Here is a 12,671-nt window from a genome sequence, read left to right as displayed (position 1 = left end):
GTTTGTTTGATGAGGGCTAACGGAGCACTGAGGTTTGGTCTAGTTTTATATTTGTTTTCTTTGCATTGGCTGGGATTTTCCCAGGTATTTTGTACAACACCTACCTGTGCCTTTCCATACCTAGAATAAGTGGCCGACAGTTCAGAAGTAAAATCCACCGCTGTACAGAAACTGTCTAAAATCCTATTTCCTCAGAAATTCGTATTACAGGTCTCACTCTCTTTGCCCGCCGCCAGCCCTTCGGAGCAATCAGGTGCTTCAGAGCTGAGCTGTGGGGCCTCTAATTGGTCGCCTGGACCCTGGATTCCAGCGTTCAGAACCTTACGGTTCACATGGCGAGTGCCAGTCCTAATGGGCTGGACGCAATCCTCCACCCAGGTCTATGTAGTAGACCCGTCAGATTCTGGGAGTTTCCATCCCGGAGAAGACTTGCATACCCAGTCCCAGAGAAGCTCCCCTTCCCACGTCTCTGTACCCACTGCTCGTGAGCCAGCTTCTTTTCTCCAGCCATCGGATACATGTCTGTACAGCTCGGGACATTTGGCTGTTACAGGGGAAAAACTCTTGACCTTCCTTCTCCCACCCGATTCTACGCATATATGCTGTGGCCATGCCCTCCTCCCAGCTAAGCAAATGGCTGGGTGAGCAAACGTTGGCTAATGACATCTGACAGCCACATCCTTGAAACGCTTGCTAATATCTCTGTGAACAAGCACGTCCGGGACGTTAACTGGTCGAGTTACAGATGATTGCCAGAGCTACCCTCCATGCAGACTGGGCAAGTCACGCTTTGTTAAGTCCATTGACCATTATGCTGATTTTTTAAAAAATTTAAAGAGCATTTTTATGCAGAGGCCTCTCCCGGCAGCAGGTGTGACCCCTATTTGGGCCTGGACGCCTCTCGCCTGAGTCAGCTCCAGCAGGCTGCCGCCCTTCGGATAGGAGAGGAGAGCGACGTGCAGGCTGGGCAAGAACAAATGTTCCGAGCAAGTGGGTGAAAAATCACTGCCTGACCTTGCTAGCTTGTGACCAGCGTGGAACGTGTTGTACTTGTGTAACAAAACTGCAACTGCTCCTTCAATATGAACATAAGCAGCTTACAAAAAAAAAAGAAAAAAATGCTTCCCACGCCGCTGTCGTTAGCAAACCGGGAACCTTGATCAGGAGGTCGCGCACGAGAAAACCTCGCCGCCGGCGGGCCGCGCCCAGGGCTCTGGCGGTGGCAGAGGTTACGCCCCGGGGGGCCACGGCGCGTGCGCGTGCGTGCGTGCGTGCGTGGGCATTCGCGCGTGCGCCTTGTTGCCGCCATGCTCGGCAACCTGGAGAGCGTGCCTAGACGCGAGCAGCGAGCGCCGAGTGCGTCGGCTCCACGTAGGCTGACGCCCGCGCGGTGCGTGGGCCCGCGGACTCGGTGCTCAGTGTTATCTCTACGCACGCACCCAGCCTCCGAATTGCCGTCGGCGGTTTTCTTCTGGACACCCAGGGGAAAGACGGTGGGGGTGCTGCAACATGTGACCTGTGGGAGGAGCCTGGAGGGACCCAAGCCGGGCCCGGGAGACGTTTGACTGACCTCGTCCTAAGGGAGCCCACAGGGTTATTTCTGAGGCCTGATTTGAAAGTAGTGGGTGCCAGGAAAGTGAAAAAGCAGCTCACCCCAAGCTATGACGGGAGCTACAGTCCCAAGACTGCTGTTTATGACGATATAAATCAACCTGGAGCTGGTGATGGGAAATATAGAGACTGCGAGTATGGGGTAGAAACAAGGAAACAAAGTCAAGAAGAAAAAATGATTTTTTGCCCTCCCTTTTCTATCCCTCTTCCTCCGCCCGCGCGCAATTCCTCCTACCCCTAGGAGGCCACGATTCCCGGGGCGGGGGAGTGTGGCGGGCAGGGAGCGCGCCGCGTCGTGGGTCCCGATCTGCCCCCGTCTTCCCCAAGTTTACGCGATAATCGTTAGAGGACCAGGGAATAGATGTAAATAAACAACTTGGAAGATTTATGGGAAGGAGTTCAATTTTATAGGACTGTATTTATAGAGCCCGCTCTGGTTCACTTATAAATAGATTAATGGGAAGCTAAAATTAATGGACTTGCGAGGTGCACGTTTAATTTCTGAGGCTTCAACATGACAGACAACCGCCCTCCGCCCTCCAAGTACAAGCGTGGAAGGCGGCCTGCGCGGGGGAGCCGTGAGCGCCCGCAGGAAGGGACAAGTCGCGCCTGGCAGGCACTCTCTCTGGTGGCTACTAGCTCCGGCGTCCGGCATCCCCGGGGAGGGGCCCCTATGGAACAGGTATTTGCAAATGAAGAAAAAGAATGCAGCTTCATAAAAAAATAATCGGGTCTTCCTTCTAGCACTATGTTTAATCAAGCCCTTAACCAGCTAATAGGAGCCGGCTGGTAGTTCTGAGACACCGTGAGCCGCACACCTGGGCTGGCGGTCTTCTGGCAGGCAGGGTAGCAATGAGTGTTCCTCCAAGGTCACCTAGGGTCCCTGGGCCGGTTAATGGCCTAGCGGTTCTAACTACTGCTCTTTCCTTGCTCGCTCCACAACCTCAAGACAGTAACAAAGGGGCTAGGGAGCTGTGACAAGCAGCCCAAGGCTGTTTTGTTAGGCAAGGCTGTCTCCAGCTTCCAACCCCTTTTCTTCCCTTTTTCGGGTTCTTCCTTCCAGGTCTTTCCTCCAGTTCTTTTTTCCGCAGTTTAGGCTCCTAAAGACCTTTACCTGATAAAGGTGATTGTGTCAGAACCTCTCCTTGCCAAATGGTGAGGAGGGGTGGGGTGGTCTGGAACTTACCTGTGGGATAACAGATTGCAGGTCAGCCTATCTAGGGCTGGTGCTAACCTTCTGTAGGTAAATTTGCCATAGGATATAGAAATTACCCACCACCCCCTTTATATAATCCCAGTGGTAACCAACTCCACAGTCTGCAAAGCAAATGAAAGGGAAACTCAATATAACAATTGAACTAAGACATACATCTATTTTCTTTCTAGATAGATGGATTGAATGCCATCACAATTACACTTCCCTTGGTTTTCTTTGCTTTCTTCTATTACCTTTTTTTGTCTTTCTTTGATTTCATTGTTTATAGTTCTAGACACGATACTCCCCCCTTTCATTAATAAATAAGACAGGAAGGGGAAAATCTCACATAAAGCACATTCCATTATCCCTTCCGCCTTGCCATATAGGTAAGTTGAGCTGAAAAAGAGTCACCTTAAAAACAGAAAATTGACATGAGAGGCACATTATTAATTAACTGACCACAAACTATATATGCTAAGCACTCATATAATTTGGGATCATCAAGATTTAACATTTCCAGTTCTCTTAAATATATACACATGTTGCTGTTTCTGCTTTTTATAATTAAACTAGGCAATGTTGATGTAGGAAAGAACCTTAGGAGGTCCATATAAAGACTTGGAGGCCCCAAAAGAAGCAGTGACTCATCCCAACTGTATAACATCTTGTATGGCTTTGTTTCCCTGGCTTCAGGGAAGACACTCAAGCCTTGGGATAAAATACAAATTGAGATGATGTTTGGTCACTGCAGCCCATTAACCCAAGTGAGAAAAGCTCTGGCTTTTCTAGGCAGCCTCTGAACTTAAGGTAAGAGCCATCCTCCTAAGACATCTATACCTCTTGCATCTTTTTGGACAGAGGAGCTTTTCCTCGTTTGTTTTATAGAGGGCCTTGCTCTGTTAAAGGATGTCAGGGTCAGGTTCAATTCTGAAATGGGCCAGTTAACTGCTCCAGATCCCACATCATGGGATGCAGGGGCCCACATCCAGCCCTGTAGATGTCTCTCCTCCATCATCTCCTTCTGAGAACACCAAACCAGACTAACAGTGGGAGGGGAGCTTCTTATTTGATTTGTACTCAGAGTCCTTTAGTTACCTGGGCAGTAAATTTGACTCATTTTTTAAAGGGGAAAATAAGTCAAAAGATGCAGTTAACACGTGCTTTTATTGCAAATCTGGTGAGAACTAGGAGAGAAGAGTGTCAATTTGGAATTTAGAAAATCGAAAACACCTCCTAGTGAAAACAAACGTTCATTTTTCTGAGAAGCAAAATTTATTTCTGTTGTAACAAAAACAATGTGGATACTTTGGTGAGGGGGGACAAAGAAAAAAAGCTTCTTGCTATACTTTTTTCTGTCTGTAGAATTAAACAATAGCCATATTTAAGGAACTGAAGATGAAAACACAACAAAAACACAACAATCTTTTTATTTATGTAAAACAGATCAACACGGAACAATAAACCAATTTCTACCCATTACCATGACAGCTTGTTTATAAAGAACAGAAAAATTCAGATAAGATTCTACCTAGGGTCAAGCGGTTTTTTTTTTTTAACCACCCATTCACAGAGGTATAGATTCACAGATAAATAATCCCAAACTACTTGCTCGCCATATTTACACATTCCCATTAAATTAAGCATAAATAAATATATACAAACTTAACATGAATACCCTCCAGAGCTCCTCTGGTGAAGGAAGAGTCAATAGATTGATATTTCACGATTGTGTGGTAAAAACAATGTTAGTGAATTCAAAACCAACTCAAAAGAGGAGTCAATTTTGGCATTTAAAGAAGGATAGTGTTCCATTTTTTAAAAGAAGACAAAACGAATTTCGATTTTTTTATGCCAATAATTTAACATACACCGGCAAAGGAGGGGAAATGTTGTTGGGTTCTTGAGGCAACATCAGATGGTTTAAGGTTATTATTCCCTTTCCACGTAATGTATTACATGAACAGGACATCAGATGTGATGACAAATTCTCTATAAACACTCTAACTAGGAATGCATTGTACCAGAAGAACAGTACGTAGATAAGTTCGGGGTTTGGGGTTTTCCATTTGACCAAAGTTTTCATAGGCTATGAAATAATTGCTTTAGAGAGAGTGGTTCTCTTGGCCAAAGAAAATAAAATAGCCAGGTCTTTGAAAGCATCTTCGGTTCTTTATGTGAGTATGGAGAAAACTAAGGATATGGAAGCCAGAAAGAGAGAAAGAAAATGCAAGATAATTGGGGGTGGAGAGTAGGAGGAGAGAAAGTTTACCCGCCCCCCCCCAGTTTGGGGGCTATGTTAAAATCCTTTTGATGATGGAATCCTCACCCAGAATAGCACATTTCTTGCTCCTCTGAGACCCACAATACATGTAGGAGGAGGCAAGGTTGGACAGAGAATGGTCTGGAGATCTTTAGAACCTTTAAAGGAACTGGCAAAGTGGAAAGTGTAAAGGCAGCACTGCCACATCCTGACTTCTCCTTTCTATCTAGCTATTTTAGTTTGGAACTGAGCATTTAGGAGTGGGCGAGCGCCATGGATAAACTGTCTAAAGACTGCATGGGTTGGGGGAGAGCTGCAACTCACCTGTTTGGTTTGAAAACAAAGCTCAAAGGGGCTTGCCTTAAACGTTTCCCTTGACTTAAAAGGCAAACTCTTGCGTTAATCCTACTGTTTATTGATTTATAGGCCCAAGGAAACCAAATCGTTTAATAACTCAATTATCAGATAAACGTAGCGGGCCTGGCTAAAGGAGGGGGCGGGGGGTCCTACATGAAAGGAGAGGCGGGGGCCGTGGACTCACTCCACGCCCGTGATGGGAGCGGGGGAGGCGTGCAAAGGTTCTGTGTGGCTGGGGCACCGGAGGAACGCACGAATGAGGGCGTAGGGCAACAGAGGGAGCCTGCCTAGCCAAGTAAGACAATTCCCATCCCATCTCCCCCCTTTAGGAGCGTGAGGGTGGGTGAGTTTTTGTCCTGGCAGAGGTGAAGCGGGGGGAAGCTTCCGATTCCTTTCTAGGCCATTGTCCCCCTCGGAGCAGGCGCCCGGGTGGCCGCTGGCAGCGCTGGGACCCCTCCCCGCCTGCAACCCGCGGAGCGCCGCCCCATTACCTACTGGAGAATGGGGCTTTCTCGGTCGCCTTAGCCCTTAGGGTGAGACCGAGAGCGGGAAGGGCCCGCGCGGCCGGCAGCCCCTCCAGCGGCTGATTCTATGTCCTCAACACGACTGGGCGCGTGTGGCCCACACGCTCTCGGGACCTGCACAGTAAGAGCAAGGCGCGTCCATCGCGTCTCTCGCACGTCACACGCGTGGGGCGCGTTGCCCTGAAAGGAAAGGAGACGACGGTTTTCAGTGTGGTCTCTCCTGGCCTTGTGCAATCAGAATACATCTAATACAAGCGGCCAGGGCCTCGGACAAAGGCAAGGGCTTCTGAGCTGGGGTCTACGCTCTCCATAACGTCTAGTTCCCGGCCTTTGTGCTCCTCTCAACAAGTCTAGGGCTGGGCCTGAAAGAGCCAGAGTTCCCCCAAAGGAGGTGGGGGTAGCAGATGGGCTGCGGTGTGACCTTAACTGTTGCTTTTCATTCTTGGTGACCTTAAACCAGCTCCCTAACTTCCCTCCTCCCCCGAAAAAAATAGGCAAAGCTTTCAGCAGGTTCCTAAGACCCCCCAGTCCTATCCTCTCACCCCAAGGCCAAGGAGGAGGGGGGCAAAACTTAGAGTCTGAGGGATTTGAGTGGGTCCTAACTAAACCCTGCAGAACGATATCCGGAGTTTTATCTTCAAGGGATGTTGCAAAGGTCCTTTCTACTTTGTTTAAATAGGTGTGTGTATCTACACTAAATTTAGAGAACTACCTCACCCACCCACCCACACCCTCGGGATATTTCTCACTGCTTTGGGGAAGGTGTGGACATTGAGTTCCAGATCTTATTTCATGATAATGCTAAGATAAAGCTCGAGAAAGAAGCTGGGCTGCCAGAAGTGAGAAATATTAAATGCATGAAACTTTATCCACTGGGAATAATCCTAGTGTATCCAGACTGTAAAATTCAAAGCTGAAATACATCTCCTTTCACTGTGCATTATTTTAACATTATATACCAAAACAAGTGCACGTCTGGGAGGGAAAAATGCCTCATTCATAAAGCATCTCGTAAGAAAGCAATTGCAGAAACACGGGAGCTTGCGCCACCCTCCTCCCAACATCCACTCGCAAAGCTGCTTCTTTCCCGGTTAAAACAGCAATCGCCAGAGAACCCAGGGACATCAAATCCATTTTAAATGCAGGGCAATACTGCTAGAACATAGGGCTCCAAGAACCCTTATTCTTTTCCCTTAAAATTCATTTTGCAGCCCCCCCCCCCCACCGGAATTCCAATGTTGAGGTATGTTAGCCTGTAGATTCAAAGAGGCTTCTAGCATATTGGCCACTTTCTAAATTATTCCCTTTGAGCTTCTTTAAAGAAGTGCACCTGCAGAATTCTGACACACAGGCTTTGATTTAAAAGGGATCGGATTTTTTTTTTCTCTGTACCTTATAGATTGTGTAGGAAGCCCAAGTCCTCTTTGAAGAAGCTCATAAACCATGCGGGCAAAGCTTTGGAAAACAGAAGAGAATGAAATGGTACATACCCCTCCGAAGGAATTACATACTAATCAATGTATTCATATTTTTTTTACTATAGTTCTTAAAATTGGTAGATGACACAAATATAACAAATGCAAGATTTTCTGTATGCTGATGCTGGCAAGTCTGGGATCTAGTAACATTTCTGAAAGGAACTGATGATGAGTTTGAATCAACTTATTGGTCCGGATTTTGCTCAGCCTCGGGAGCCTGCTCGGCCGGCCGGCACCGAAAGCTGCAGCCTCTACCTGCATCCCCGTAGGCCTCCCGCCCCGCCCGCCCTCGCCCTCCCTAAGTTTGCAAAGGGCCGAGGAGCGGGGCCTCGGTGAGTTAAGACGCAGGGCGGGGCGGGGTACCGAGGGGACTGAAAGAACGCAAAAGGGTTTAACCACACTCATTTTCATCCCAGAAGATTCTCGTAACAGCGTGAGGAAGGGAGGGTAACGTAGAAAAGGGTGGCTGGGAGAGGGGTGAGGTGAAGTGGAGGGATGGGACTGCGAGAGAGTTTCCTAAAAAAATATTTAAAATTAAAAAGTTCGTGCGTCTCAGTCAACCAGCTCTCAAAGCACTGACACCAACGCTTCTCCGATTTTCTTCCAATAAGTTAGCGTTTTCTCCCGTTTAGTCTTATGTTTATTTTCCAAAGGGGGAGGGGAAATCATGGTTTTCTTTTATTATCAGTATTACTAAGCTCGCAAGAACCGAAGTGGGAAATCCGGACGGTTGTCTCCAAGTGTATCTTGAAATAGACACTGAGAACCGATATTGTTGCTCCGTTGTACGCCTCAGTTTTTTTTTTAAGTTATTTAGCTCTTTTTTTAAAATTTTGATTGTATGTGTATTCTACCTAATATAATTCTTCCAAAGCCAATCCAATATTTTAAAGCTAAAATTAAATTTTTGTCTGTTTTTCCTTTTGTATTTAAAACATTTTTCCTTCTTTTAAATTTTTTTTTTTTTCATTTCCTGTGTTTCTCCTCCTTGTCGCCAGTTTTACTACCTGGGCCTTCCCCAGACGTGTGCCTGTTAGTGGTGGTGTTGTTCAAGAACATCTTGTCCATGCCTTTGAGCGCCTCGGTGAGATAGTTCTGCAGGGCCGTGAGCGCGGCGCAAATGGCCGGGGCGCCGAAGCCGTGTGTGATGAGGCTGAAGTGCGTGAGGCAGCTCTGTATCCCCGGCTCCAGGATGGGGCTGGGTCGGCTGTTCCCGATCGGTGTCCGGTCCTGCGCCAGCAGATCTGTAAATTCTTTACAAAGTTGCCTGAAAGGGTGGGGGAGGAACAGAAAATCACCCTCAGTGTCGTTGTCATTGGCATTAGAAAGGAGACGTTCACACAAGCCCAGAGGCGCCCGGTCACCGAAGAGCGAGGCTAATGTGGGCGATTCCGCTCTGTTTCCTTTCCCAGAGCTCTCCCTTTTCGAGCAGCTGGGACTGGAAGGAAAGCGGGGGTGGGGAGATAATCCACCCCTTCCACCCCAAAGCCTTGACTTTTTTTCCCCTTTCAATCTTTACCCCTTCGTTCCAAGATCGCTGGACTGTTCTGGGAAATTCGCCAGGCTTTAGCATTTGATTTTGAATATGCAATAATTTTGAGCTCTTACCTGGCATTTCTTTTGAGCTATTTCCCCTTCCTCTCTTCTGCCTCTCCAACCTCTTGGTGATCAGGCACAAAAAGCCCTGAAAGATTTAGGCCCCTCGGCCACAAGCCTGTCCCTGGCACGAAGCAGATTGCTGGAGCCTTCTATGGCCCAGGGCAAGAAACTGTTTATTCTAGGAGAGAATGCTGATTCCATTCAAAGGAAAACCTGTTTACCTGCAGTATTTAGTGAGGGAGATATTTTCTTCCTTTTTTACTCAACCCTTTCTTTCTTGTGAGTGTAGGCTACTAACAATCTTTGTATAACAGGATTGTTGTCAATATAAAAGGATTCCCACATAGTTTAAATAAAACCTAAAGGTAGACTATTAAAACACTAGGGAGGATAGATTTTTATTTGTTGAAGGTTTTTATTTCCTCAAGGCACCTACAATTTAGAGGAATCTCCCAGCCCTAGAAATCCTGCGTGCCTAACTATGGATTGAGCTTATTTGAGAAATTTTTAATATAGGAGCTGCATGGGAGGGTTTTAGCCCTGAAGGTCAAATGGCTTGGCTGTGCTGGCAGGCAGAGGCACAGCATCCCAAAGGCCACAGCCTTTCACAGATTGGCAGATTTCTCCTGTCTGCCTGCCTCCACCCAGCCTGGGGGTTTGCAGGGTTTTGAGAAAAGCAAACATACAGCACTTCAGTCCCAGACCCCCAATAGGATGGCTTAGCTGACAGACACTTGGCAGCACCTGGCCTGGCCAACAGGTAAACGGGGCAGATGACTGGATTCAAAGGACCCCTGGGGCATCCTTTCCCAGGGTTCTGCCACTTTGGGGTAGCCGCTAAACCAGACAGGAAATACTACCCACTCGCAGCAGCTGAAAGATTGTTAGTTTTAAAGCCAGGTAACAGAGCACTAGTAGGCTCCCTCTTTCCACCCTCTGGTTTCTCCATATGAAAACACGCACACATCCTCACAACCAGAAAGAAATAGTAATGGTTCTGACCAAAAGAGGGCAGTTCTTAAGCTCTTAAGAGGTACCTCAGAATCCCCGGTGGGGCTCAAATATACTCTCCTAGGCCACCACCTCCAGTGATTCCAATTCAGAAGATTTGGGGATAGATCGGTAGTGATGCTGATACTCACCCCAGGTTAAGAAGTGCTGGCCCTAAGAGAAGTGAAGCATTGTGGCTTGGTAGTTATAAGCATCCCTTAAGGAAATGACAGAGTTGCTTGTGGAATCCTGTTATCTGATTTATACAGCTTGGTTTTATTTTTTTCCCTAAAGTACCCTTCCTCTTTTATAAACCACAACAGGTCCTCCTCCACCAGACACCAGGGCACAAAGATCTATTATATTGCTAGTTGGTACGGCAGATGAAAACCTTCTAAAAAGAGAGTGGGTGCCAGGTTTTGATCATTGGGAAAGATGGTTAAAGTCTTTCCTTAAGTTTGTACTCATTACCAAAGTGCCAAAAAGGAAATTCTGAACTGGGGAGGACAAATGCTTAGAGTCAAACATTTTAAATCTTCAAAGCCCAAACCAGGGTCTGTAAGCAATTAAAGTTCTGGGACATTAATATTTTTTGACCCTGCGGAAAGGGGCAATCAAATTCCAATCACGTCTCAAAAACATCTGGACAAATTTGAGCAAATGATTTTTCAGCCTTCCATATATTTCTTTAAATTACGCTGTCAACGGGACAAACCGCGTCCTCCAGCACTAAATAAATGAGCGCCGCTGTTTGGGCCGCGCCTGTGAGAGAAACGTGCGGGCGCACGCAGCGCCGCCCACTGCAGGCCTGAGCCGGCCATAAAACACCAACAATATGACACCGAAGCCAAAGACAGGAGTAAATCAAATAAATAGAAAACCCACTGTAAAAGTTCAAATGAGCTCTAGACCTAAATTTAGCCAGAGATTTACTATTTTCCCCTCTGGAGTTGTAGTAAATTTTACAAGTCTGTGGAAGATGACAAACAGCAATGTTGGAAACGGAGTAATTAGAGCTGTGGGTAGAGATGGGTACACGTGGGTGACATATAGACATCCTGAGCTAGCACACATGGCTGCGTGGATATGACAGGCAGCTAGATGTGCAAACCCAACAGAAATATGCACCTAGGGATCCAGAGAAGAGTTGGAACAAGGACCCGCCCGGAAAAGGTCCGCCTGACATCCCCAAGCTTGTAGAAGAGAATTGTAAAACGCCTGGATTCAAATTAACAAAGCTCTTCTCCCCAGGCTTGGAGAAAAAGAAGAGAACTGAGGCAAACCCATAGCCCATCAACTCTGCCCACCTCTGGGGAGCTGGGATGGCTTCCTAACCAACTTGCTGCAGGCTGCAAATGCTACTTGTAGACAACCCACCGAGCTCCCTTTCTACCCCTCCCCTCGGCCTCCTCCCAAGCAGGGTGGGCCAGCAGGGTGGGAGTTGGGGAGGAGGGCGCCTAGGACACTCACTTGGTGGCCAGCAGCATATTCTTTCGGGAGTGCAGGTCACTCGGGTCCGTGTGCTGCCGGTTCAAATACTCAGAAACAGCTTTGGCGGGAAACTCTGTTTCACAAATGTACCCAAAATCCCGAGCTAAGTGAACAGCTTCTCCTGAAAAGACAGTAGTGGAGGTAATAATCAGCACCCAGTCCCTAAACATCCCAGGGCAGGAGCTGCTCCCTGGTCAACTCTCTTAGTATTTCCAGAGGAGGCCAGCTGTTGGAGCTAAAAGCAAAGGTGAGACAGATGCCCAAAGTAAAAATGATTCTCGAGCTACAATTAAACTTGATGGGACCAACTTTTTGCCTACCTCTCTTACTAGCCTCTGCCTGAGCCAAGTCCTAGCTAGACATCCCCTGAATAGCTTCAGGGTCTCCCACACCCCACTCACTTTGTCTTAAAGGAAAGGTGGGCCAATATATTCAAGAGCTGCCTTACAATTGAGCCTAGACATTTGGCTGGATATTCAAGCCAGATTTCCGCCCCCCCCCCTTCTTTTTGAAGCATCTGTTACACCTGCTTCAAATAAAATTTAAAAATCATCACCATCTTCCTATAATTGTTCCAGGGAAAAATCTTATTAATAACTAATATATATATAAACAAATCCATGTGTGTATAGGTTCACATATATTAAAGAATATATGTAAAATATATATACAAAGAGTATTTCTATCCAGCAATGAAATAATTATCCTCCTTGTCATTTTTCCTGCTAGTCAGGTTTCAGGTTTCTCCCTTTCAGAGGTTCCTGTCATCATCCTCCTACTTAAGGACTTTTCACTGCACAAAGATGACAAGGCAGCTATAGAAAACTAGGGTATCTAAGATATTCCTTAGCTTATGTGGAAGCCCCTTTCAAATAAAGCATTATTACTCTTTAAAGCACAGCCTTAGGGGTTCAAGGGAAGATCCCAAACATGAAAAAGATAATATGTTGAATTATCCCATAGCTACATTATTTTTAAGGAGCATGACTTACTTTTAATCATCATAATCATAATAACAACAAAAGACTTCAGGCACAGTGTTTACAAGGATTCATAAAACCAAAAAGTGCCAACCAAATATTAGAATTTCACTGGGTTTTCCAATTTCCTCCCTTCTCTACCAAAATCCTTATCTTGGGCTGAGATTACCTTGACTGCTTTTC

General features: G+C 46.6%; 1 protein-coding gene across 2 annotated transcripts in view; it reads right to left on the bottom strand.

Annotated features, from left to right (window-relative positions):
• Positions 1-4,218: 4,218 nt before the first annotated feature.
• Positions 4,219-12,671, bottom strand: part of TFAP2B (transcription factor AP-2 beta) — a 28,481-nt gene continuing 20,028 nt past the window's right edge. Inside the window, exons 6-7 of one of the 2 annotated variants that reach the window (XM_045543722.1) lie at positions 11,488-11,629; positions 4,219-8,695 (exon numbers count right to left, since the gene is read on the bottom strand). In XM_045543722.1, the coding sequence (XP_045399678.1) occupies positions 8,395-8,695; positions 11,488-11,629 (443 nt within the window). In that variant the 3' untranslated portion in view covers positions 4,219-8,394. The remainder of the gene's footprint in view (positions 8,696-11,487; positions 11,630-12,671) is intronic. The other variant, XM_045543724.1, reaches the window with a different exon arrangement.

The sequence above is a fragment of the Lemur catta genome, chromosome 2 (genome assembly GCF_020740605.2).
Source record: "Lemur catta isolate mLemCat1 chromosome 2, mLemCat1.pri, whole genome shotgun sequence".
Lineage (NCBI taxonomy): Eukaryota > Metazoa > Chordata > Mammalia > Primates > Lemuridae > Lemur > Lemur catta.
This window is presented reverse-complemented; position numbering and strand designations above follow the sequence as displayed.